The sequence below is a fragment of the Candoia aspera genome, chromosome 8 (genome assembly GCF_035149785.1).
Source record: "Candoia aspera isolate rCanAsp1 chromosome 8, rCanAsp1.hap2, whole genome shotgun sequence".
Taxonomy (NCBI): Eukaryota; Metazoa; Chordata; class Lepidosauria; order Squamata; family Boidae; genus Candoia; species Candoia aspera.
The window spans coordinates 590386-617929 of record NC_086160.1 but is presented as its reverse complement, the minus strand read 5'-3'; the positions used below and the strand labels follow the sequence as shown (position 1 = coordinate 617929).

General features: G+C 48.0%; 1 protein-coding gene across 1 annotated transcript; it reads left to right on the top strand.

Annotated features, from left to right (window-relative positions):
• The first annotated feature begins 95 nt into the window (after positions 1-95).
• NOP14 (NOP14 nucleolar protein) lies at positions 96-27544 on the top strand. The gene is made up of 18 exons (XM_063310837.1): positions 96-263; positions 350-484; positions 1171-1312; positions 1702-1838; positions 2535-2672; positions 5487-5609; positions 7031-7162; positions 8128-8347; positions 12207-12337; positions 12455-12540; positions 14087-14222; positions 17401-17502; positions 20677-20830; positions 21499-21658; positions 22543-22693; positions 24249-24364; positions 26454-26609; positions 27268-27544. The coding sequence occupies exons 1-18, from the start codon at positions 120-122 to the stop codon at positions 27359-27361; spliced, it is 2457 nt and encodes an 818-aa protein (XP_063166907.1). The 5' UTR covers positions 96-119; the 3' UTR covers positions 27362-27544.

The following is a 27544-nucleotide window of genomic DNA, read 5'->3' as shown; positions in this document are numbered from 1 at the left end:
GAGGCTGGGCGGGGCTGCCTCTGGGGGAGCCGCCCCCGTCTCTCCGCTCGGCAGAGCTGCGGCCGCCCCGCCCCACGACGTCATCACGGGGCGCCTCCCGCGGCCGGGGGACTGGCAACATGGGGCGGCGGGCGGCGGCGGCGGCGGCCCCGAAGAGACCCTTCGAGGTGAAGGTCAACCGGGAGAAGTTCCCCGTGCTGGGGCGCAGGGCTCGGCACGCGGTGGGTCTGCCGGGCGTGGCGCGCTCCCGGGCCCACGCGAAGGTGAGCGGCGAGCGGGCGGCCGGGCGGCCGGGCGGCGGGGTCGGGCGCGGCGCGGCCCGGCCTGACTTGTTCTCGCCCCCCCGCAGCGCCAGCGGACCCTGCGGAGGGAGTACCAGGACAGGGAGAAGCGCAGCGTCTTCAGGGACCGGCGCTTCGGCGAGTACGATGGCGGGATGAGCGCGGAGGAGAAGGCCGCGCGGAGGTTCGCTTTGGAGCGGCAGGTAAGAGGCGGCAGGAGGGCCGAAGCAGAGGCCCGCGGGAGGCCGGGAGGCTCTCCGCCCAGCGCCGAGCCGGGGCGCTTCCCGGTCCTGCCTCTTCGTTCCTCCTCGGACCGCCCCTAGTTTTTGGGGGGTCTAGGCGGGCCTCCTCAGCCGTTAATTCCGTTGGGGTACGGAAAGCCCCCGTCTGCACGCCGCGCTTCGTTCTTCGTGGAAAGAGTTGAGCTGGAGAAGATCAGGCCAGAAGCCGGCAGGAAGGAAGGAAGAGGGACGCTGCTGCCTGTCTGGGAGGAAAGATCACCCGGAACCCCCGAATCAAAGTCACGGCCTCAAATAAAGCTGCAGCTTTTAAGAGAGGCCGTGAAACATTTTGCCTAAGTATTTGACTGCATGTTTTCACACTATGGGCCTGAACTGTGGTTTATATGGAGTAAGCAGCCTGCATTATACAGCTATAATTTTAAAATCTCTGTGTTAATGAACATTTTGTAACGTTTTGGGGGTATAAGGAATCTCTCAATATCAGCATGCAGTGCCCCCAGTCTTGTCACCAGTGACTCCAGTTCCAAGGAAATTCGAAGTTCTCAGACACCATGCAAACAGATTTCTCAGAAACTATATAGGAATCCTTACCAATCTAACCAAGATTCCACACATACATATTTATACGTTTGGTTGTTTTGTTGCAGAAAACGTTTGAAAAGAAGAATGTGTATAATCTCAATGAAGATGAAGATTTAACTCACTATGGTCATTCTCTAGCAGACATTGAAAAACTTAATGATATTGTTGATAGTGACAGTGATACTGAAGAAAAAGGAGTATTATCAGGTAGGAAAAATGGATCATATTTTTATGCCATGCAGTTGTGGTTTAATAAGATCTCTAGCATCTCTCATATGTTGTAAATGAAATTTTGAAGTGCCAATAGTTACATAAGAATAATTAAAATGTAACATGATAGAATTATATTCATTTTATAAATTGATACTTTTGAAAGTTTCAGTAATCAGTGCCATTTGAATCTGATCTCCTCTAGTTCTGGAAGCCTGTGAGGAGAAAGGGTAGTCATGCTCTCCTTCTATTTTGCTCTTGGGCAAATTATTGACAATGTTTTTTCCTAGGATGCTAAAGCAACACTAAAATGCCTTTGGGATGTTAATATGCTGAGTTCTCATGATTCATTTATATCCTGACCAATTCAAATCTTGCATTTCCAGAGGAATTAACAGCGTCTCATTTTGGAGGACTCCTTTGTAAGAAAAAACCCAGAGAACAGCAGAATGAAGAGGATAAAAATCCCAAATCACGGAAAGAACTTGTTGAAGAGTTGATAGCAAAATCCAAATGGGAAAAGGTAAACTACTTGAAATTCTTTGAAATTGAAATCAGTACATTCTTCTTCTCTAAAGCAGGCAGTGTTTAGTTGTTTGTAATTTTCCATGCAGCATTTCCCCACATGAAATTGTTAGGCTCAGTAGCTGCTTTAGCATGCATCTCCATCACTGTCAAATAAGGACTTTAGTATCTATGAGTCAGGTATCGTGGTGCTTTAACATGGTGTTTTTCAACTGAGTGTTATAGTAGTCAGGTGTAAGCAATGCACAAGTATATATAAACCAAATTGAAGTCCTTTTTTTAATTTCACAAAATACATTGTTCAGCTCAGGTCTTAGAAATTCACTTTCTCTTAATCTATCAGAAGAGATTGAATCCTGCTGTTTGCTCTCTGTATTTTCTAAGGCATGTACTTCGATGGAACATAAGGAATTGATGTAAGTTCCATCATTAGCTGCCGGCTATCACTAAGTCTTACCCTTCTTACGGTATGTTGATTTCCAGGAAATCCAGACAAGAAGCCAGCAGGTTTTGTGGTGAAAGATTACATGATAGGTGTAATGTATTTGCATACATGTTTGTAATTGGTTTGGTTTCCTTTTTAATTCTCTATTTTTATTTCTTGTTTTGTTTGAATAAAAAAGAGCATTCACATTAAGCACCTATTGTACAGGATAGCGATAATATGATCCCCCCCTTTTTTTTCTTTTTAAAGAGAGAGCGGCAGGCTCAGCGGGAAAATACTCTAGAGCTTACAGAAAAGCTTAACAGTGATTGGAAAGAGATCCAAGCCTTCTTGTTGCAGAGGACCTCCAAGTCAGAAACACAAAATCAAGTTCAAGAAAAACCCAAGGTGAGCTTTATTTATCTGTATCCCCTATCCTGAATTGTATTTTAGGAAGGAAGCTATTTGCTAGTAATGTGTGCTTTTTACTAAATGTTCTGGAAAAACTGAGTCCTTTCTCCATCTTCCCAGTGACAGGGAGATTGCCCTCAACTGGCCTGTGGAAAGACTCTTAGAAGTTGTTTGATTTTAAAAAACTATCTTGTGTTTTATTTTTAATTGTTGCTTGTATATCAAAGTGACTGTGGGTCATTTTTGATCTAGATAATGACATCATCTTGCTGTGATTCACTCTGTGTTTCCTAATTATTTGTGAAATACCTATTAATCAGGAGATGTTTCTGCTTGTTGCCTTGATAGAGGGAATACTTTTTTGCGCAGTGGCTAGTCAAGACTCTGTGACCAAACCACCATGTGCTTGTTTTATGTTGGTCACTGGCTTTCGTACTCATTCTACATTCATCACCAATTCATTCCTGATTCTATCTTTTCCTGTTTTACCATACACACTTTTTAAAGAACTCGTTCCCATTACATTCAGCTTATTTTAACGTTCTTCCCGACAACTCAACTCCCATTCACCTAGAATAAAGTGGGCAGAAGCATGTCCTGATCCAGAGCCATTTCACTGTCTGGGTTATGACCGTTCCATTTCACTCCAGGGGTTGCATTTGCAGGTCATCTTGGCAGGATGGAGGGCTGTGTTTTCTTAGACGTTGCTGGGCTCCAGAGCCAACAACCAGATAACGAAACCAAAACTAACCTGTCTTTTTATTCTTGTCACAAGATGGTATTTGGCTGTTTATTTCATTGTTTTTTTATTGAAAATACATAACTCTTTGCTCCTTTGGAAGGAAGGTGGTGAGGGAGAATTCCCTTCTCATCGCTATGGATGATCTGTGTCTTTCTCAACCTCAGGTCCTCTGCCAGAGGCCTGGGAGTTTGAGGTTCTGCACAGTATCTTAGCTGTTCCTAGCACTGCACTCTTCTGGACAGAGAGCTCTGATGTTGTTCCTGGGTTCAGTTGGAGTCACTCTCCCAGCTTAGGAGTAACAGTCCCAACAGTTTCCACATCCTCTGTAATTCCTCCTTCAGGCCCTAGTACTTCTCCAGCTTCTCCTACTCCTTCTTCCTGATGTTGCTGTCACTTGGCACCACTACATCTGTCACCACTGCTGTCTTCTGGTCCTTGTCTACTACCACAATGATTGGCCAGTACCTGCCTGTCCATCTGGATCTGGAAGTCCCACAGGATCTTAGCCCTATTATTCTCCACGACCTTCTGTGGAATCTCCCATCTGGACTTGGGAGAGACTAGCCCATACACAATGCAGATGTTCCTGTACACGGTGCCAGCTACTTGGTTGTGCCGTTCAGCGTATGCTGTTCCCGCCTGCATCTTACACCCTGCCGCTATGTGTTGGACTGTCTCTGAGGCCTCTCTGCACAGTCTGCACCTTGGGTCCTGTCTGGTGTGGTAGACCGCTGCTTCTGTGGATCTGGTGCTTGGTGCCTGTTCTTGTGCTGCTATGATCAGTGCCTCAGTGCTGTCTTTTGGTCCAGCCCGTTCCAGCCACTGGTAGGATTTCCCAGTGTCAGCCACCTCAGCTTCTATCAATGGTACATCCCATGCAGGGTCTTGTCTTGCCATGGCACTTGCTCTGCTTGATCTTCCTTCCATATCTGCTGCTGCCTCAGGGATTCGCTCAACAGCTCATCTTTAGGTGCCATCTTACTGATGTACTCCTGGATGCTCTGGGCCTCATCCAGGACAGTGGCTGTCAAACTCACCAGGCCTGCCTGCCCCCTTTCCAGCTGGTGTACAGTCTCTGGGTGTTAGACTTGGGGTGGAAACCTCCGTGCATTGGGAGGTGCTTCTGGGTCTTCCTATCAGCGGCCTCCATGCCCTCCTTTGGCTAGCTCACTGTACTGGCAGGGTGTCTGATGACTGGCAGGGCATACATGTTGATGGCATAGATCTTGTTCTTCCCACTGAGCTAGTTCTTCAGGACCTGTCTTTCCTTTGGTGGTACTTGGATGTTGCTGTCTTCCTTGCCTCCTCGTCGTGGTTCCCATGTGACTGTGGGATACCCAGGCACGTGTAGCTGGTCTGTATGTCTGGTAGCTCCACCCCATCAGTCTTGAGTACCTTTCCTCTCTTTACTACCATCCAGCCACACTTCTCCAATCCGAATAACATCCCAATGTCCTCACTGTAGATCCATGTCAGGTGGATCGTTCACTCTTAGCATACAGCTTGATGTCATCCTCATCCTAGTGTTTTTCTGCGGGTACAGGGTCTGCTTCTTGGATCATCATTCACCATTCCACATATATAAACAGTAGGTTGCTGTGTCTTTCCTGGGCATGCTGAACTTCCTTTGGTGTAGTATAAAATTATATAATGGAATTTTTTTTTTAAGCCGACATTTCTGGCCATCAAAGATACAGTTTTTGCAAAACAGATGTTTGGAGTACATGTTAGGGTATGTATGTAATTTCAATGTCTTGTTCTGCAGAAGAAGCAGAAGTGATCATAGGTGTCTGCAGCAAACGGATTAAGCAAAATTATGATCCAGGTGTCCTAGCTGTCTGCATCCCAACCTGCGGTTTTTACGTCTTATCATTTGCCCCCCCCCCCACTGTCCCCAGATGTCGGCGCAATTGGTTGTTGGGATCAACTTGCTATGTCCTGTTACTCCCAGTGAAATATTGAGGAAGGCTTCATAGCTGAAGGTCTGATTCCTGCTTATGTAAACTTAATATGGGAGTCTGTAGAGCACAGGCACCGTCGTCCTTATTTTTTGCCTATTGATTTTGCAGCGAGATGAATACGATGTGCTGGTTAGAGAGCTTGGATTTGAAATGAAGATGCAGCCCTCGGATAGGATGAAAACTGAAGAAGAGTTGGCAAAGGAAGACCAAGAGAAACTCCTGCAATTAGAGGTGTAACATATACCTGTGTTTTACTTAATCTTGAAATCCTTTCGGTTTGTATAGTATCTGTAATATGACTGCAGGTTTGTTCTGTTCATTGTTGGGAAAAACCAGGGTAATAACTAGTCGGTGTTTGTCAGTGGGCTAGACTGGGCAGGCAGAGAACAGCTCACACTCCAACCACAGCTGCCTTTGGCAGTCCTGTGTTTCTTGCGGCTAAGAGGGCCACCTTACCTGCCTTTAGGTGAGTCTCGAAAGCCTGGCTCTTCCCCCAGGCCTTGAGTTAGTCTGGTTGGCCCCTTTAAGTCAGGGGACGGGGAAGGGGGGTTGGGACTCATTTCCCCTGAGGGATTGCTGCTCTCTTTGTATGAGAGCTGGACGTCCCCCACCCCATGGCACTCCGGAAGGCCCTAAGCACCTGGCTATTCTCCCAGGCCTTGGGGTAGGATGGAAGGAACCCCTGGTTAGATGTGTTTGCCACGTGTTCATATGTTTTATGTTAGTGCTCTGGATTTGCCATTTTTATTTATTTTTATTTATTTTAATTGTGTTTGTATTTTTTTTTAATATTATGAGCCACCTAGACTCAGACTGGAGTCAGACAGTGCCAAAGTTGAATAAAATTAAATAAATAAAATGCTGTTTTTACCTCTTCCTACATTATGAAGTTGCCCAGAGTAGTCCTGGAGTTGAGTGGCCTAGAAACTTGAACCAGGGAATCAGTTCTATGAATAACAACTGGCTTCTGTGAGGAAGCAAAAGAATCGGCAATAGTCCAAGTAGTAGAACTCATCAGAAGCTCCCCGGCCTGGTGCCTGTGGGTGGCAGAACCTTAGAGAGATTGCAGTTCGGTTCTGCCTGCGGGGTCACACCAGAGGTGCGGCTCTGGAGCCGCTCACCCCTCGGCCTTTTCCTGGACTGAGTGAGGAGGTGCCCTGGGGATAGTCCGTTGGTGTTCTCTGGACGTGCTCAGTCTGATATGCCCCCACCTGGCCCTGGTTGCCAGGCATCGCTCCTCCTTTTCATCCCCCCCCCCCCAATTTCAGCCACCCTTCCTGGATCATCCACCTTCCTTTTAGATCTGGTGACTGGAATAAATCTCATTTACTTGTGTTGAACCCGAGTCATAACTAACCGAAGTGAAACCCAGGCCGGGCTTTGAAATGGCTAAAAAGCAGGGCAAAGAAAAACTCTCAGGAACATTTTGTCTTAATTGAGTTACGCCAGAGGAAGTTCCTCACGGTGTAGAGAGCCGTGTTAACTGAGAATCAAGAAGTAGCTGAGAGAGCATTTATAGCATCATTCAATGTTTCAGGCACTCTTGTGGATGGCCAGTGCCTTGGAAGCCTTCCTCACAGCTCTGCCTGGCGGGCCACTGCTGTCCTGCCACGCAGGGCTGACCAGATCGCCGGGGTCTGTTTCCCTTGCAGGCTGACCGCTTACGCCGAATGAACGGGGAGGAACCAGCGGACAGCGGAAAGAAACCAAAGCACGTGTCAGCCGACGATTTGGCGGATGGGTTTCTCCTTGCCATGGATGATCCACCCTTGCTGTCTTACGACGTATGTTCTTCATCCTTTTAGCATGCCTGGCCCAAAATGTTTGGGCACAGCCCATCCACAGAGGATCGGGGTGAACGGCAGAGGCCCGGCTTCGTCTGAAGGCTGGGGGCCTTCCCGGGGTTCTCATGAATTCTGCGTCCTTGTTGCTGCCTCGCAGCCTTTTCCTCCCTCCCGCTTTCCAGATACGTTGGATCTGGCTTCCCGGAATTCAGCCCCATGCCAAGTTGCCACCCCAAGGTTTTAGGCTGCCATATCCCAGGATTCCCAGCCAGAGGGAATCCAGACAGTTGTCGTTCTAACACACAAGGGCTCTGTTGAGAGAAGCTGCCCTCCATGTATTGTGCTCAGCTGGGCAGAGTAGGCCACCCGAAGGGGTGTCTCAGTGCAGGACTCCAAATGACAGCTCTGTCACAGGTAGCGTCCAGCTGCCCATAGACAGGTCGGTGTGCCTGGGATCCCCCTGCGGTCAATCCATCTTGCTGCCTTTCCAAGTTTGGGAGTCACTTCTGACATTCATTCGGAGTCGGCATTCTGGGACCTCACACCAATTGCCCTGTGCCCTGCACTCCAGCACAAGGGCAACTTAATTCTGCGGCATCCTTTCTGGTGTTCCATCCCCATCTTGTCTCAGTGAAGAACTTTGCATTTTCCTTTGCTAAATTTCATTCTGTTACACATTTAACAAGATGGTTTTGAATTTTGAAATCATGCCTACCTATTATACTGCAGCATATGATTTGCTGGAGAACAGCAAGTAAGGAAAACAGAAATGTTATTTACCTGCTGGTTTTCCTGTATATGCTCATTAGACTGTTGATTACTTACTGAATATTTGTGGGGGAGGGTCTCTTTCCCTGGGGAGCCAAATTCCCTTCTGAGGAGTTCATCAGCAGAGTTGTCCATTTGGGAAGTAATTGATCCATTTTAATGCACAGGCCGTCTAATTAATCTCTCTCATTTCACAGAAGGACAAGGATGATGAAGATGGGAAGGAGGACAATAGCGAGAACAAAGAAAGCGAAGAAGAGTCTGATACGGAAACTGATGCCACTAATGATCCCTCCGAAGGTGACACTGATGAAGAGACGATCATGGGGAAGGTGCTTTCAAAGGGGAAAAAGCAAATTGAGAAGCGAAATGCTGTCAAGGAGGCTGCCCAGCTGGAGTTGCCATATTTGTTTGCTGGTAAGAAAAGGATCATTCCTGTGTCCTACCCCGATCAGGAGGCTCTGGGAAGCCTACAGTGGCAAAAATCCAATCTACAACAGTAAAAATAATGCACAGCAAATTGTGAAATCACAACACTAAAGCTGGCAGAGGAACAGCAGCCCCAAACACTAACCCTGCTCCCTACAAGCTCAGGAGAAGAACAAGGTCTTAACCAGTCTCTGAAAGCGCGAAGGGAGGGGCTCCCTCAGTGCACGAAGGGGCATCTTCAGCCAAGGCGGCCTCGCAGGGAACGACGGAGGCCATGCAGGCTTTACAGAGAATGACCACCCTGAACATGACCCAGAAGCAAACCAGCAGCGGAAGGGCTGGTCAGACCCACTGGCATCTTCCTAAAGGGAGTCTAGGGAGTCTCCCGTGGTCTTCCCAAGCCCGATTCTTACCAAGTTCTCTTAAGCCAGATTTACTGAGATGTTGTGGTTACAAGAATTCCAGCAGCTGAGCGCTCTCCCATTTACAGCCAATGCTTCCTGTGATCATTAGCATGGAGACCTTTGGGTTTTCCTTCCAGCAGCCTTCCTGTCATCCAGCAGGGAGGTGGGTCTTCTCACTGATTATGGGGAAATGGCTGCTTACGTAGCCGTTTCCTGAATCTTTGTTAATCTGGGGACCCATTGCCACAGTATTATGCTGCTGTAGCTCATCTTACTTACCGGGTGGCACCTGCATTTTGCTTTCAGAATTGTTTTCAAGGGCAGTCCCACATTTAGTCCAGACATGAGCCGATTAGGGCATGAATCCCTATTGGCAGAGCCACCTGTTCCAAAATAGGCTGCAACCATGGCAAAGGATCTCCTGGCTGTGGTGTTTCATCCAGGGAGTAAAGGTAGAGCCACTTTGAGTTTCTTTCTAATGTTTCCTTTGTTTCCCAGGCTTAAAACGTATTTTTGTAACTGTCACTGCATAGTTTCTCACCTCTGGCTGTCCACAGTGTAACTCTTTCATGCTTCAGGGTAGAGATCACAATTGGGTATGGTCAGCATATTGATGATTACGATCTTATCAGAACCTGGGAAAGAGGAGGCAGTTGGAAAAGGCAAGCGCTGAACATCTACCCAGCCCTTCTTTATTATGGAACTGGTTCTGTTAGCTCTCCTGTCCATCGGATGGTTAGCAAGAGAATGCATAAAGCTCCACTGTAGCAGCCCAGAGATAAATTGGGTTCTAAAAGTGAACGTTTCTGTTCTTTGACATTTCTACATTCTTACCCCTTTTCTTTTAAATCTGGTTAGAGAAGACTTTGTGAGAACCTATTTGCTGTGGAGTCCTTGGCACTCTCTGAGCCTGGTTGTTTTCTTGCAGATGCTTCATTGCCAGACTAGGCAACATCTTCAGTACGAACAGGGAGTGGGCCTTGCTCTCTGCTTATATACCGTGGCTTGCCCTGCTTGTGTTGGTGGAGGTGTTGTTCTCTCCTTGGGAGTTCTTTGATTGGGCTGTTGTTTGCTGCTTGGTTGATTGCCTGAGTTAATAGTTCCTTGATTAGGGTGCATTGTGCTGTTTGATGGTTCATCTGGTGTTAATCCTAGTGTTGATTTTTGCATATCTGAGTGTTAATCGCTGGCAGGGGAACGTACTGGTCTTTTGGCTTTTCTATTGTCTCTTTTGAATGATATGTAAATGTTGTTTACCTCTATGTGTCTGTTGATGGCTGCTTGGTCTGAGTGCCAGGCTTCCAGGAATTCTCTGGTGGTTTTGGATTTGGCTTGGTTTAGGATGCTCACAGTTTCCCAGTTGAAACTATGGTTGAGTCTGTCCATGTGCTGTGAGATTAAGGAGTTCTCATCATGTGGTGTTCATGGATGTGTTCTGCTGGTCTTCTGCCTGTCTGTCCTACATAGTGGCTGTTGCGGTCTTTGCACTGTATGTTGTAAATAACTCCTGGTTTTTCTTCTTGGGCTACTGGGTCTTTTGGGTTACTTAAGATGTTTTGAAGAGTTTTACAACCACATGGCATCACCGTAGCACATAAACCAACTAAAACTCTTCAAAACATATTAAGCAGTCACTGCAGACCAGGGGCCCCAACCCTCACAGGCCATCCAGAAGAATACAGTTCATGGTGTTGAACTCCGCTAAGAAATCTAAATGGCCTCCAGGCTCATCTGAGGTCATCCACAAGTGTGATCAAAGTGTTTTCTAGGCCTGGGAGAGATATAGAGGATCTGCTTTACTCAGGATCCTCTGTATCTGCCAAGGGAAGGGAGGAAGATGCCCAGAATGGCTGGACTGAGGATTGGCATCTGGAGGAGATGCTTCGCTTCCTTCTTTGGGGCAGAGGCACCTCCACCCTGAGCAGGCATTCAAGGCTGCTTGAACCCAGCTCCTCCCCTCCCTGGCAGCTCAAATAAAGCAGGAGATGCAGTGACCCAGCCCATGTGTGGTTGAACATATCCCACGGAAGCCTCTGTCTACTTCCTTAGAAGTATCTCAGATGAAATGGCTCGTTTTGATGAGCAGCGTATAGTATCTTCACATTCCCTGAGGGGAGCCTTTCCATTGTGCTTCGAAGTGGGTCACAGCAACCACTTAAAATGTAGGCTTGCTTAAGAGGGAGATAACTCTTGTGTCATCGCTGACTGTGGGCTGTTGCCTTCTGGGATAGGTGGCTATTTAATTGAATCCATTCTTCCTTCAACCCGCACCACTTCAGCTAGGCCACTGGCTGCCCCACAATCCCCACCTCGGATTGTGAAAGATCCACTCCCATGCTTAATGGCTGCCCGGGTGGTTCATGTTGGCATTTCCTTGTTTTTTGCAAGGAGCAAGCCATTAAGTTACTATGATAACAAATCACCCTGGCAGAGTCAGAAGGTCAAACTTAAGTATCCTCAGTTTTGGGGGTGAAAAGACATGACCATATAAGGTAAAGCGCCTGATTTGCCTGGAAGGCAGCTTGCCTGGGCTTGTTGTTAGTTTCTGTTTTCCTTTCTATCTGCCTTCCTCTGCCAGTCCTCTCTGAGCACGTGTGAATGCACAAGCTTGAAAATACATTTTTTGTGCTTTCTATAAATACATTTATTTTTATAGAAATGCCTGGTGTGTGTTTTCTCTGATCTCTCGGGCCAAACACTTTCCAGCACTCTGCCACAGTTCACAAGTCCAAAGCATGTTCAGAAAAGCTTCAGGTTTATTCAGGTTTCCTTTTGCATACTTTAGACAGTAACTTTTACTATGAGGTTGGAGAAAATGACCACTTCTGACAACCCTGGTGCAGATCATTCTTGTATAATCTGCCCTGCCCTGCGGACGCCGGTGGGGTTTTGTTTTGCAGACCACAGTAAATTTAAAACATAAAATCAGTATTAGGAACTCTAAAAATAACAGCTCAGAAAAATAATAAAAAAACAGCCCCAGCAAGCCCCCAACTCCATTTTAGGCAGCCTCTGCAGGTGCAGAGTTTTTAAAGTAGCAGCTCCACTTTGCCCTGTGCTGGTCAGACCCCAGTCAAGGGCTGGGTCCCAAGCGGGGAATTGTGCTTTTTAGAAGAGCACCGTCTCTGAAATGCCATGGTGCAATGAGTTATTTTAGTAAACAAGATTTTATGCCGTCTCGTATGCTATCCTGCGCATCTCTGCTCAGCTAGAGTTTTCTGCCATAGCAACTCTCTTTTTATTATGGCGTAGTTAATTTTCATTCATCTAAATATACGAGGTACATGTTTTGTCTCGCGAGGACTGATAGAAAGGGAGCTGCTTTTCCGTTCGCTTCTCACGGTATTTAAGTTAATGCTTACTCCCTGTTTTACGTGGATGGCTTTTAAACTGCTTTCTGAAATACTTGTAAATTTCCCCAGTACTTTTCATTGTTTTAATAGCTCCTGAATCGTATGAGCAGCTTCAGTCTTTAATGTTGGGAAGAACAACAGAAGAACAAATGCATATCATAGAGAGAATTCGGAAGAGCAATCATCCCAGTCTTGCCATGGGGAACAAAGCAAAGTTAGAAGTATGTTTTTGGCTGTCATATGTATTAATCAAAGAGCACTATAAGCATTTTCTGTTGAAACAAATACAGTGATTCAGGACTTCATTTGTTAATAATCTTAAAAATCACATTTCACAGAAACTACTTGGATTTCTTTTGGAGTATGTTGGAGAGTTGGCTCGTAAGGAGCCACCAGATCTGAAAACCATTGACAAGCTTGTCATGTAAGTATGGCCCCTTATGCCTAGGGATTTCAGCCTCCAAACAGGTGGTGGATTATGCCAAGCTAAACACAAAACATGCAGGAGTTTTGTGGCAAAGACAGAACTTGGTCCTTTGAATCAGCATCTTCCAAGTGCTGCGGTTGGGCTGCTTGAGGTTGTGATCGTGCTGCTTGTTTCAGACTTCTTCCAGCCCAGCCTGTACAACAGCCTCAGTCGGTTGTGTCGCTGGTCTTGGTCCAGAGTCAGTGGGGTGTTTGGGAAGGGGAACGCCGAGAGAAGAGCCACACCAGAGCGTGTGGCTAGATAGAGATAATTGCTTAGCACTGCATGCCTGAAAAGTTACAACTTCTTTTTTTAATCTTCACTGTAGATAGATAGAAATTTGTGAGAGTGGGGTGGTTTGAAGTTACAGTTCATGTGTGGCAGGAATTCATATGTCTTGTGCTGTGCTTTATTTTGCAGACGATACAAGCATTTGTGTGTACAGGTAGTCCTCGCTTAACAACCATAATTGGGACCAGAATTTCCATCAGTAAGTGAAGCAGATGTTAGGCAAAGTGTCGTGTGACCACGATGGCAGTGCCGGTAGCCCCGGTTGTGATTGTTAGGTGAGGCCCTCGCACTTCTCCTGCCCTGCGCGAATTGCCGGCTCCATCCTGCTGCCTCTTCCCCAGCTGGGCCTGGCGAGCCCCCTTCGGCAGACGAGGCTCCGCTGCCCTGCCACGCTGGCCTGCGCTTCCTCACCCCCCCACCTCTGCCCTTTGGCCGCCCTGCACTCTGCCTCCCCCGCCACCCCCGACCCCCGCTGACGTTTGCCGCCGTCTTGCTCCTGCTGCTGGCCCATTACAAGGCCTTCTGGAGGGGCGGCCAGGGTGGGCAGCGGCGGCAAAGTGCAGGGCGGCCAAAGGGCAGAGGTGGTGGGGAGGCAGGCGGGTGGGGGGAGCTGAACTGCCGGCAAGTGTCGCAGGGCAGGAGAAGCATGCAGTCCTCGCCTAACGACCCCAACTGATACTACCGGACAGCTGTTTCTAACCAGTGCAGTCATGTGATGTTTTGCATAACGACCGCTTCACTTAGCAATGGAAATGCCAGTCCCAGTTAGGGTTGTTAAGTGAGGACTACCTGTATTGATGGAAGGAGGAGAATATTGGCAGGGCAGGGCTCCTCTGAACTGAAACAGAAATAATTTCCCTCCAGTATTTCTGAGAATCCTGGTTAGGTTTATCTGGGACATTTTCAGACTAATCCTAGTCTTACAATGCTTGTAACACTAACTGGGATTCTTACAGTCATCCGTTTTACTTAGAAGCAATTTCTAATGTGTGAATTTATCAAGAACTCTAGCTTGTTGTTAGCATCTTGGTTATTCTCCCTGATGGTTTAAGAGCTGATAGATTTTGTGCTTCAGGAATATCAGTTTATTGGGTCAGATGAATATGTGCAGGTATGTGTCAGCTTGAGTTACACATACTCGCTCATAATGAAAGACGCTGCTGTTAAAAATAATTCTGTTTGACACCAACTTTTATCTTCTTCTGATTAACAGAATCTTGTTTGAGCTTTGCCAAATGTTTCCTAAAGCTGCAAGTAATCATATGAAGCTTCTCCTTCAAGATGCTACACATAGCATGGAAGAAATTCTAGAAGAGAATGGTCTTCTCGCATTTCCAGAGTTAGACACGGTATATATTGTATTTTTGCTATTTAGTGTATCAGGTGGTGGGACATGAAAAGGAGAGAAGCTGATACCCTCCAGTGAGGACTAGAGCAGGCAGACATGTCAATCCCGCCAAGAAAGGGCAACTGCAAGCAGGAGGCTGGTGGAGGGAAGCTCTGCTCCCTGTGGTGGGGCATTCCAGGGGTTCCTGCTGAAAGCTTTGATCCATCTCAGGCCTTGAGTAGGAAACCAATTTCATCATAACTCTGTCTAGGCATGTGCGCATTTCTGCCACTGTTGCTTGGGCTTCTGGCAGAAACCCTCCACCCTGCTTGACCCAGCAAGGCTGGAAGAGGATCTTCATCTCCTCCTGGAATGAACCCCTTCAGGGAGTTGACTGAAAGCCCCATCCCACCCTCTGCTGCATCCCACTCTGGCATGTCGTCTTCTCACCTTCCCCAAAGCTTCGTGGACACCAGCTTTGCGCTTCTCGGATCCAGGGCTACTGTGCCCAACATCCACGTCTGAGGAGAATCTCAGCACAATCTCTCCCTCCCCAGTCTTGGACGTCACCTTGACGGCTCTCCACAAACATGGCGCGCCTTCCAGTGACTGTGATGGCTGGCAGGCTTTCAGTACATTCCTCAGATTTACCAGTGGAGGAGTGGCAGTGCCCATGACTGGAGGGTGCCCATCTATTGCCATCTTACTTTGGGGAAGTTCCCAACCTTCCTGCACTCCCTTTGACGGGAGGACTTCTGTGGATGGATCCTTCCCAGTACTTCTCTTACTTGTTGCAACTGGTTCTCTGAAACCTAGTGGGCCTGAATGACTGTGCTCCAATTTCTCTTTCTGTAGGATCTGAAATCTGAGCACAAGAGTCCAGTCAAAATCATTGGCTAAAAATACAAGGAACAACAATGGTGGGGGAGGTTATAGATCACTGCAGCAGGCAGAAGATCTAGATAATGCCCTCCCGGACCAGATAACTGAATGTCCAGAGGGGAAAGACATACATGTAATGGGAGACTTCAACTAGTGTTCAGTGGAAAACCACCCAGAGTCCCCTGGAGTTGGGTGGCCAATAAATTTAAATAAATAACAGTAACCCACACAGCTAAGCTGCAAGGCCCTAAAACTTCCTCAGCAATCTTGCTGACTGCTGCATTTTGTTGAAGGTTAAAGAAGTTGCAAGGGGATCAACTTTCCTATATTGGCTTTCCTAATAGGGAATGGCTGTCTGACTGAATAGGAAAAAACAGTGGGAACCTCGGGAGGAAGTTGAGTTCAAGATCCTACAGAAAGAGAAATTGGAGCACGGTCATTCAGGCCCACTAGGTTTCAGAGAACCAGTTGCAACAAGTAAGAGAACTACTGGGGAGGATCCATCCACAGAAATCCTCCGGTCAAAGGGAGTGCAGGAAGGTTGGAAACCTCCCCAAAGTAAGATGGTGAATTCAGTCACACTCTTCTAGTGAGGAAAAAAATGGGCAGCTTCGGATGCATAGGGATCTTTCAGCTGAGCTAAGGGCTAAGAGAGATGTATAAGACATAGAAAATGATGTTAATCACTGAGCGGCATCCTAGCAAGTAGCTAATACTTGCTGAAAGAAAGGCTACCTCAGCATGTAAGAGGAAGTAAAAGGCAGGGCAGTCCTGCTGCTTGGAGAAATATGTAGACTAGTAATGAGTGATGGGGACCAGCAGAGCTTCTCAGCTCCTACTTTGCTTCAGTCTTCTCCCCAGAGGGGAAGTTTGCTCAGAGGAATTGAAGGAGAACTATATGCACAAGGGGATGGCAGCCAGGGGAGATGAAGAGATGATTAGGGAGCATGTGATTACCATAGCTGAGTTTAATGACCATTGCTTTCTTCAGCTGATGAAGCATGTGGTGGCTGTGTCCACCATGGTTTGATTTGCTCACCTCTGGATGCACTCCTTGCAAGCATGGGACCTCCATGCATTCTACCAGGTTCAGAGCACTGAAGCTCTGCCTTTCCATCTCCCGTGCATTGGCAGTTCCTTCTGCTGGGGGCTGACTACCGGCCACCCCACCACAGAGGGTCTCTGTTTGCAGCCCTTGCTTCGTTGCAGGTCCTTACCATCATTGTGTCCACATCCAGGTGGGTGGTGGACCTCCCTCTGTACTTTGCCATCCAGGGGACTTGTCCCTGTTAGAGGTACTCTGGCATATCAGTGGAGCAGGAGTGATGAAAACAGCCCAGGAAGACACTGGATCCTGAGCGCCCCTTTCCTTTTATGGAGCCACTCAGCCTGTTGGTTTACTAGGCGGCCAAGAACGATAAAGCAGACGGGCTTCTGCTGGAACAGAAGCAGATGAGTTAGATTGAGTAGCAAATGAGACCCGTCCAATGCCCCATTTGAACTCCTACTGCTGCAGCATGGAAAAAACAGTGAAGGGTGTTGCTTCAGCCTCCGTTGCCTCTGCATAGAACTGGTTAGCCTTACTTTTCAATGCTGGGCAACATTTTCCCCACCGAGGGAGAGTCCCAGAGCAGTCAGTGAGCAACGTGGGTAGTTGTTTGCAGGCCTCATTGATCTGACCTCTCTCCCTGTGGGCAGAAAGGCCGCCAGCTATTGCAGCTGCTGCCCTGGCCGAGGTGGCTCTGTGGGCCTTGAAGACTTGAGGGCTTGTGGGCTAAAGGACCACTTCTCCTGTTATGAACCTGTCCAGTTGTTCAGCCTGGCAGGAGAGGCTTCCTTCGGTGTGGCTCCCAGATTCTTTGGACCTGACCCCAGAGGCCTGCTGATTACCACTTAAAGAAATTGGTAAAAGCACACCTCTTTTGCCAGACTTCAGTGCTAGAGGATTCCTAGTATCTGCTTTAATTCGTGCATTTGACTGTTTACATCCAGTTTTTGTTCTTCAGTGTTGTTACCCTGCTGGAGTGCCTGCCAGAGCGGGTGTGCGTGAGCCCAGTTGGTAGTTTATCCTGAGCGGTTTCCTCTGGGAGGCGATGATGCTTGTGCCGAGACCAGGGGTGCGACGGGGCTCCCTTGTCTGCGATTCCGATGATGGACGGAAAGGCAGCCGTGGGGAACAAGCATGGTGCGGTGGAATTGATTTGCGTGCTTTCTTCCAAAATGCCATGGCAATAGCTGCCGCAGGAGTAAATTGTAACTTCATTTAAAACATGGAAGGAATTTCATTAATATTGATTGTCAACCTTTGTATTTTTCAGCTGCTGTATTTGAAAATTATTACTGTTCTTTTTCCAACTTCCGATTTCTGGCATCCGGTAGTAACACCGTCACTGGTTTATATGAGCCAACTACTTACAAAGGTACATTTTCACCATTTTTCCTGACAAACAAACAAAAATTACATAATCTGGATAAAAATGGTAAAGATGAAAATGAAATAGTAATCATTATTAAATTTGTTTCACAACAATACTAACAACAATTTCATTTGATTTAGGCCGTAGCCAGATGATATATTTTAGATAGCTCACATAATCCTTGCATCTTCGACTTTATTTATTGGCTGTTTATTCAGTCAGTCAGTCAGTCAATCAATCAATCAATCAATTTTTGTGGCTGCTGATCTCACAAATGAAACTCTGGGCAGCTAACAACACATCAAAGCAATTTAAAAAACCTTAGCAAAGGATAAAAACCAGCCATGGTCACCGAGGGCAAACCCAACAAAACCGTTGACAGGGGCCTCTCAGTGGGCCGTCCGACCCACAGACCCTCGGGCCCCACTCTTTAGCACTCTGCACAAAGCCAGCAGGGGCGGGGCCGATCGGATCTCCCGGGCTGCAGCGTTCCAGGGGGCAAGTGCTGCAACAGAAAAGACATGCTTCCGAGGTCCCATAGAGCGAACTTGGGAAGTTCAGACCAGATTTTTGTTTTTCAGTACCTCACTGAGAAATGTATGAGCGTGTTAATTGTACATTTGTTGGTCTAGGGAAAAAAGTGGATAAAGTTAATAGGCTTGAACTATGGAGTGTTTTATGTCAATATCAGGTGAATAGTTGGTTGCTGACTGAAGCAAGAGCGATAGATGATGTAAGTGAAGCATGAATAAGGGTAAATCAAAAGATAGTTCAGCACGGAGCAGAACATAAGACAAAGATACATGATGTCCCCATTATCATTTAACGTATTTAGGGATAAAAGTATAAGGGATGCTTGTAGTGACATCGGGGACATAAACGTTGGGGTGTATGTGTGTGTGCAAAGGATGCCCTGATGATGGCTGAGAACCTGAACGATTTGCAACAAATGTTACTAGATTGCATAATACAAGGAGGAGTATGGATCTGAGAATTACTGTATCAAAACCCAAGGTAGCTGTGTTTTACGAGGAAAATGGAGGGGGCGGGTGCAAGTTATACATCAGTGGTGAAGAACAAGAGCAAGTGCTTGAGTTTGTGTCCTTTGATGCAATGTTTCAAGAAATTCTAAGATGTGCAAACCAGCCAAGTAGGTCTCCCCGTCTTCCCTCCTCCAGCAACAGGGGCTTTATTCTCTGCGATTCCACAGTTGCCTCCTCTGGTGGCTGGGTGGCTGATCTAGCCTGCAGGCAACCTCCCATACAACCCTGCATCTCCCCCCTTCTTTACTTAGTTCCCCTCAGCTGCTGCTGCTGCTGAAGTCTGAAAAAATGGACTTACGACCGGCCCTTGAAGTTCTGGTCATCGCAGCACCTCCACAGCCACGTGATCAAAATATGGGCACTTGGCAGCTAGCCCACATTGGCGACTGCCACCCCCAGCTCGCCTTTGTCATCTCCTTCGCCTGCCTCCCCTCTGCTGGGTTCACCGATGCAGGCCGGCCTCAAGCCCTTTGGTGCGGGGGCGCTGTCAGCCACGCTGTGCAGGGCGCCCTCACCATTGCCACTTCCTCTGTCGCCTCGCGGGAAGCCCTCAGCTGAGTGACCGCCAGGAATCTTGGCCAAGTGCAAGGCAGGTGCCACAGAAACGTCCCTGCCTTGCTGCTTCAGTGGGAGGGTCGCCCCGGCTGGCAGTGGCTTGCGGTGTGGAGAACCCGCAGCCCTGGCCCTTCCCTTCCTGACAGGGCAGCGGCACTCAGCTGCCCACCTGTGCTCCCTAGCACCTGCCCCCAGGGCCCAATCTTCCACCTGTGGCACCCGCCCACACGCCTGTAGCTCTCACCCGCCTGCCTGCCTGGAACTCCTGCCTCTTCCCATGTCGTGGTCGTGTGAGGTCCTCGCTTAATGACCTGCACAGTCCTGGGGTTACAATGGCAATCAGGGCTGCCAGGATTGATGTTGCTAAGCAGCGTGGTCTCATGACATTGTGCTTTCCATCGCTTAGCAATGGAAATTCCGGTCCCAATTGATGTTGTGACCCGAGGACTCCCTGTACCTTTTGTGGGACTGAGAGACTCTGCCAAGGAATCTCCCCATCCTTTGCTTCCCATTGCTCTTATCCCTACCCTGAGACACATCTGCCCCAAGCAAAGGTGTCTTAGTCACGTCTGCACCAAACAGACCAATTTCATTCCATATATGGGCCAGAACATCCGAAGTGCATGTTTACTGTATCTTAAACCAGCTGCCCTGTGCTTGGAACAGACCCTGCATAGAATGTTTTGTGCATCCCTGTCCGGTTCCCTCAATTTATCCTCTTAAGGGCTTAGTTTTACCTGCCTTGAACATCCTTGTTGCCATGCTCTGAATTCAGTTTGGAAACTATGCATCAAAAGAAGCGTAAGGCTTTTTGCAACCATGTCACACTGCTAATTAATATGCAGCTTGCCATCAACTGCAGTTCAAGTTCCTTTTCAAATGTTATAGGAGGAGAACTATGTTAGTAGCCAAAGATCAGGAGTCTGAGAGCACTTTTTCTGACTGGTCAATTGTATTAAAAGGCAGAAGCTTTTGAGAGCCACATCTCCCTTCGTCGGATGCAGAGAGTGGATGGACTGATGTAGAGTTTAAGTTGGGGTGAGACAGGAGAGGGAAGGGAGAGGGAGACATGTTGGTATCTTCTTGCACGTAACAGATAAGTACCTGATCAGTTAACAATTCTGACGTGTTAAAAATCCATTGTGTTCGCTGAGATTTTTGATACACTTAAATTTGGCAATCAGTATTGCCATTAAAGTCTCATTTTCCAAGATGGTCACTTTGGGGTCTGCAACGGTATCCTCAAGTTGAAATGCTCTGATGATCCTTTGTCCTTGTTTGAGTCCTGAGGTTAAACTTGTAACCTATGCAAAGTCTTCTCCAGTGATGGATTTATACTTGCTTTTGGACAAAGGACATGACTTTGAAATCAGGACTGGAGTACAAAGGAGATAGCTAAACAATATCTCGCTAGTTCTAGAAGGTGGACCCTGGGCAGTTGGGGCAATTCCACATATTGCGCATAGCAAGACCTTGGCAAAGCATTTTGTCGCGTCTGCGTTTAGGACACGCAGGCCGCAGTGTCAGGCTCATGAAGTGTGGACGTCACCTGAGTTTTCTGTTCTGGCTGTTTTTTTAGTGCACAGTAAGAACTGAGCAAGACGTTGCGAAAGGATTGTTTGTTTGCTGTCTGTTCCTGGAGTATACATCCGTGTCTCAAAGATTCGTCCCAGAACTGGTCAATTTTCTCCTGGGAGTCCTTCATCTGGCCGTACCTGGCAAGGAAGTCCAAGGTAGCGACTCTGGAGTCGTCTGCAGCGAAGCGCCTCCCCCGCTGCTCCCCCCGGGCCCCTGAAAGGTGCCTGTCAAGACACCGGATGATGCGGTCAAGGTTCTTCTCGCGCAGAAGAAGTCGGGTGGCCGTTTTCAGGGCCTTGTAAACTACTGTAACGTTTGGAGGGTTTATAATACATGCAATTTGAGGGTTTTTTGGACAGACACCTTAAAGTGGTTTATGTACTGTTTACTGACTTTTTAATTATTTTTAGAGTCTCAGATAAATTATACATACTGTACCTGTATGGGGTATCGGTCAAAACCAGCGTGATGTAAACTAACAAGAAAATAATTTTAACAGCATGTAATCTATCAAATAACATACACATTGTAAATATAGCTAAACGATCATCGTGGTTGTAAGAATTGGCCAAACGTTTAGCACACTTAACACAAAGGTGTTTTATCTCCTGTTTGCCAGCTGTACCTGCGAGCCCCTTGTTCCTCTCTTTCCCCGTGTATCTGTCTTTGATCAAGCGTAGCAGTTTGCAGACTTCTAGGTCCTGGAAAATGTTTGACACGTTTATATAGATTTTTAAAAACAGTGAGTCTGTGTGTACATATGTGTAAAGTCAATGGGTATTCTTAGGGGAAAACTAATTATTTGTGTGTGTTTTTCTCTCAGGTTATACTTTGTTGCCTCCTTTTGTGTCACTAGGAAAACACTCAAACTTGCTCGTGGCCCGTGAAACAGCAGGGACCGAAACGTGGCAAAAGCAGAGTATGCCACTCCATATCTTAAGTAGGTTGAAAGGGAAAAGCAAGACAGAAATGAATGATCTGAGGTACGTTGTGCCTGTTCGTTTGCTTGTCACCTTTATACAGCTGCCCATCTCACAGAATGTGACTCTGGGTGGCGCACAATAAAAACACGTCCTAAAAACCAGCAATTAAAAAACATTCTACCATTAAAAACACCAGTCAGACCCTACTAGTGAGAGTTGTTATCAGGTTGTAGTTGCAGATGTTTAAAGTAAATCAGTTTGTGTTGTGAGAAATGTTAGAAAATACTTCAGTTTTATGATGAATAAGGTTTTCATACCTTTACCCAGCATAGTTTTTGTAGGAATACAGTAGACATTACTGGTATTTGACATTATGAAATGGTCGATGTGCAAAGCATTTGTAAGATGTAAGTAAACTGAAGAGTCCAACTCTACATCCAGAGGTGGACTTGTTAAATCTGAAATAGCTTATCGTCACACCACAACGCGCATAGCAGTAATAGTTTGGGATTTGCTTCACAGGGATGCTCCAGTGCACCAACAGGGTTGGTCCTCTGGAATGTCGGCTAGAAAGGGAGAGGCGGGCAGCCAGGCCCACCCTAGCTTGCCGTGACGGTGGGGAGGGCTGGCGGGCCATCCCTCGGCGGGCCTTGCCGTTGCGGGGGGAAGAGCGGGGCTGCTGCAGGCAGGCTCCTCCCGACTGTGAAAAGAAGGGCCAAGACTGGCTAGAGAAAGATGCCCTCACTGCGACCCCCAGCATCCCCTGGTCGCAGCATGAGATCAGGTGCTGCCAGAACAAAAGGCCCCTCAGTTTCAAGCCTCCTCCTCCTTCACAGAATTGGGGAGCCAGCACCGGGCAGGCCAAGGGCCACCGCCTCTTGTCCTCCCTGCAGTGTGGGGCTGCGGTCAGTCAACAGCTAATGCAGTGTGCACATCTTTTGTAGATTGTCATGCATAGCTCTGTGTCTGGATCTTGTTAAAAGATGTGCAGTTCTTTATGGGGCGCTCCCGTCCTTCCGTGAAATCATGGGCCCCCTCCGGATGCTCCTTTCCTCATTCACAGCTCATTCAGTCCAGTATCCTGTACAGCTTCAGGTAAGGGCCTTCCTCTTCCTCCTCCCCCCAGTAAGCCTAGATTCCTGTGACTGCCTGGACCATTCTGCACAGTTTCCTTGGCAAGATTTCGGAAGGGGTTTGCCCTGGCCTCCTGCTTCCTGGGCTGAGAGGGAGAGACCAGCCCAGGTCACCCCACTGGCTTTGTGCCTAAGGCAGGACTAGAACTCAGGGCCTCCTGGTTTCTAGTCTGGTGCCTCTAACCACATTCCCAGACTGGCTGTCATGTGCACATCATATTAAATCATAATCACGGCCTTGAGAGAAACCGCCACTAGAAAGAGGGCATGTTGTTCTGACAGGGGCGACCATTCACGGTTCCAGTTCACACTTTGGAAGCCCCTGAACGTGACCGAGTCAGAGCATGCACCGTGAAGGAATGGGCCAAGTCCCACGTGAGAGACTAGCCACAGTGGCAGGAACGGCGGCACAGGGTGGTGCGGACAGTGGCCGAGCCTGGGAGGGCGCCTGCTCTTTCACCCAGCGCATCGTTCATGGTCTGTGAAATCGGGGAAAGCAGCCTCACTCGCTAGCTCAGCCTCCCTTTACGTGCTAGTGGGGGGCTGATATATTCAGTGTCAAAGATATGCAAAAATTCAGAAAATACAGAAGGGGCGGGTTCATTTTCACCAGCGTGTGCATCAGAAGGACACGGTGCCCTTAAAAAAAGCCAAGAGAAGTTCAAATGCACATTCCGAGTAAAGGAAGAGCGGCTAAGAGAATGGGTCATCTAATATTGCGCCCATCGCTTGGGACCTCTGTGGGCCGCGAGAAAGATGGTCAGGGACTGTTGCCCGCGGGTGGAGAAGGTAGGAGCAGAAACAAGTTTCCACAGGCACAGGATTCAACCAGCAGCGTTTTGTGTAAATGTAAGGAAAAACTCTCCAATGGTGGAACGTGTGCAGCAGCGGAGCATGCCAGCTCCGGACGTCATGGGCTCTCTGCCTCTGGAGGTCTTTGGGAAGAGGCTGGACAGCCACCTCTCGTTCGTGGCTTTCTGGTCTTTCTGCACATTGCCAAGAGTCGGACTAGATGACCCTTGCGGCCCCTCCCGTCCTCACAGCCCCCGTGGCTCCAGTGAGGGCTTTGGGACAGTAAAGGAAGTGCCAAAACCTGACAGAGCAGGAACCTGCGAGGGAGTCCAGAGGAGAAGCCCCACCAGGAGCACCAGCTCCACCTTTATTGTGCGGTTCCAGTAGCAGAATCGGGCAAGGCTGAAAATGTTTCCCTTTCCTTTTACGCTCTGGAGGACTAGGGAGGTCCCCTCTGAATCGCTTCCCACGCCCTCCCCCCTTCTGGGGGCTGAGACAGCTTTTGCACGCTGGTTGCCCCATCTGCGGCTTCCCTCCTGACTCCCAAGGACGTCCCACAGACCATTGCACATGTTGAGATAAGAATCACGTGGAGACTGTACAGTTACTCTAAAAAAAACCCAACATAACCCCTCAAAATCCCCTTCAGGCCCCCCCCCCAATGGCATTTGGCATGAAAAGCTTACCATTCTTGCTTTCTATTTTGAATCTCTTGGGACATTTAGGCGTTACATGGCAGCGTTCTGGAGAGGCTGGACGTCCACAGGCAGTACAGCCCACTGGTCTGTGAAGAGAGGAAACCTGTTCCTTTGAAGCTGTATACTCCAAAAATAGTGAAAGTGTGAGTATCTCAAAATGAAACCCAACTGCAGGTCCTGCATAAAGTGGGCGCAGATGTCGTGGGTCGCAAACTAAATTTAAAACAAAAACAGTCCGACTGACAGTTCTTTATGTCCTTTGCTGTTGAAATCCAGGTAACGTGAAGGAGAAAAGTGTATCTGACTGTATCCAGGGTCTCATTCTGCCACTGACAATTTATCTGACCCATTAAGACCACGAATTGGAAAAATATTCATCAAAATTCTTCACTTCTGTCATTAGAAAACAAATGATGAGTTTCATTGACAAGAAACAGGTTGCGTGGCAAAATAAGAAGTTAGAGAATGCCCTTAGGGAATACGCTTCTGTTCGTATCCTGACGGTTACAAGACCAGCGTTGAATAAACATCAGACGCGCCAAATTCCTGAGGACGGGTTGCTTGGCGAGGGAGCCGGTGGGGCGGGGCAGCTGAGGGCCTGGCCCAGGCGTGGGACCGGGTCCTCACCCTCCTTGGCACAGAAGGCAGCTGGAGGGCCGCGGGCCAGTTGCGCTCTCGCGGCCCCAAAGCAGCATCAGGCTCTGGGACCCTTCAGTGCGCTGTGTGTTGGTGGCTTTGCAACCAAGCTGGACAGACCCTGAGAAGATTGCTGTAGTAAGCACCAACAGAAGATAAAACGGATCGCGTCTGCGCAAATTTAACCGTTGGGTAAATTCCAAGTGGGGCGGGGGAGGGGTGGTCAGACAGGCTGTTCTGAGATAGTAAGGAAAGGAGTCCAGGCCTGGGAAGTCCAGAGACAGGTCTGTGTTCTTTTCTTGGGCGCAACGTGGACGTGCTGCGCCTTCCTCCGAACTGAGATCAACAGCTCTGTAAGCCGGACATCAGTTATTGGAGCCCTGTGCAGAACACGATAGCCATGCGCTAATTCTCTCACACCCTTTATTTTAATGGCTGGGCAGTTCTTGAGGCTCCAGTAAGCAAACGCACCCCTCTGCCTCTGGCACGCCACCGCGGCAGCTCCAAGCTCCTACTGTGACAGCCGTTTTGCCTGCGGCTTGTCTCACGACTCCTAAAGTTACCTTTGGCACGCAAAGCCGACGGCTTCCGTCCTGGTCTGCCTGAACAAGAGGGCCGCAGCGAAGGGCCAGAACCCAGGGGAATGGGTTGCTCCATCACGTGCTACAGAATTTGGAGAAACGTCTGTAAACCCCGGGAGCACTTTTGCCCTGTATCTTTCCCTTTGCTAACAGTGGTGCATCGCCCGGCCCCGCACAGTCCTAGGAACGGATCATCGCCCAACTCAGCGCCCTCCAGGAACCTCAACTGCATATTTTTCTGACATCTGGATGGGCCGAGCCTTTTAAGCCAGGCGTCCCTTTCCCTGAGGGACCCATGGAATTGCCCGCGGTGCTGTCGCCGGTTCTCCAGTGGTGGTTCGAGCCTCCGCTGTTTGCTGATCAGGGGAAGCAGAGTTTCCCCTCCCACACGCTTCCTTTCCCTGAGGTCCTGGGGGGCATTTGGCCTCTCCCCTCCAAGCCCAGGCTGAGGCTCTTAGCTCCTGCCGGCACTCCGTGGCGGTAGAAGCCAGGCCAGGCCGCAGGGTTGTCGTGTCCTCCTGCCTGGCTGGTGAAGGGCCATCGGGCCTCGGACCGGCCTGGGCATCTCCGGAAGAGCCGGGGAGGCTCCAGATCAAGAACCGCCTTCAGAAACCTCAGAGGAGAGTCACCTAGAGTTAAAAGTGGATGTGTGGGGAACTGAAACGAGAATTTATTGTGGTTTTTATTCTTGTTGTAAGGATATGTATAACCCCATTTTTTATTTGTAGACTTCTTGATGTTTGCCTAATTTTTAAAAATAAATTTCAGAGGCTGAAATACTCACTTCCACTGTAATTTACTTAATGGTGCAGCCTAGAGAGATGAAAAGTAATTAAAGCTTATATCCTCTGGGAAGGTTCTATTTAATATTTTTCTATTACGCATTTTCCCTAAACTATGGAACTGAATCAGACTTTCACTTTATTGAAATATCATGCGGTGGAAGTGCCACAATCTCCTCACTGAGAGTGAAATTGGAAGCTCTGATATTTTGACAGTAACTTTCTAATTTCAGGCTAGAATTTGGGAGAAAACAAAGCAGCAGCAAGGAAGAGCAGGAAGGAAGGCGCCTCGTTCACAAGCACCGGCGTGAGCTCAAGGGAGCCGTGCGTGAGATCCGCAGAGACAGTCAGTTCCTTGCGAAGATGCGGCTTGCGGAAATCACGGAAAGGTACCTCCATCGGCTGCCTGTGGATGTTTGTGGCTTCTGAAGAAAAGCAGAGAAAAACACTGATGGTCGGGAAACGGTCTCTGCTTACAGAATGAGGTTTTGCAGTCTCGCAGATCTGGGTGTTTTGAGTTAGGGTTGCTGGCATCTCACAGCAGCCCCCGAGCAATTGTTCTAGAGAAAGAGAGCGATAAGCAACGATTGGTAAAATTTCCAACCGTCATTAGCCCAGCATGAATGAAATCATTTGTAGGGCTTGATTACGAACCATGGAAGGATAAGAGAAGAAAATCATCATTTGCGTATTATTTTTATCACCATGCCCGGTTGCTTTTCCCTCATTGTGAGTGTGACTGGGTGGCTTATGAGATCCCTTACAATCACGAGACATCCAGGCTGGAAACGGCACCTGCAGATCGATAGTCCCAGGATTGGGGGCGGGGGGGGCTGATGGGCCCCCCTCAGCTGCATGGGCTTTAATTTGGATTCTGGCATTGAATCCAACTCTGATTATGCACGGACTGGACAATGTCTTCAGTCTCCCTCAGCATCTCTAGCCATTAATAATTCTACAGGGGGAAAAAAACCCTAAAGTTCTCCTAAACTTAAATGTTTCACTGGTATTTTTGAATACAAATGCAATTTGTTTTTGCTTTTTCAGGGATTCTGAAAGAAAAAGAAAAGTGAAACAACTCTTCCAAAGTCTTGCTCAGCAGGAAGGAGATTGGAAAGCCACAAAAAGAAAAAAGTTTTAAATATTCAGATATGTTGCACAGAAGAAAACCAAGAATGTTCAAGTGGTTACAATTGCTTGGAATATTTTGATCATTTTAAATGGGGGTATAGTACTTCGAGATTAAAAAAATAGATCTCCACAAATACATTCTTGTAAGGGAGAAATCATTTTCTAAATAAAATTGTATAATATATTTGATAAA

Coding starts and splice junctions, on each gene's coding strand:
- NOP14 (XM_063310837.1), top strand. CDS start 120: ATGGGGCGGCGGGCGGCGGCGGCGGCGGCCCCGAAGAGACCCTTCGAG. Junction 5,610..7,030: donor AGAAACTCCTGCAATTAGAG/GTGTAACATATA, acceptor TTTCCCTTGCAG/GCTGACCGCTTACGCCGAAT. Junction 7,163..8,127: donor CACCCTTGCTGTCTTACGAC/GTATGTTCTTCA, acceptor CTCATTTCACAG/AAGGACAAGGATGATGAAGA.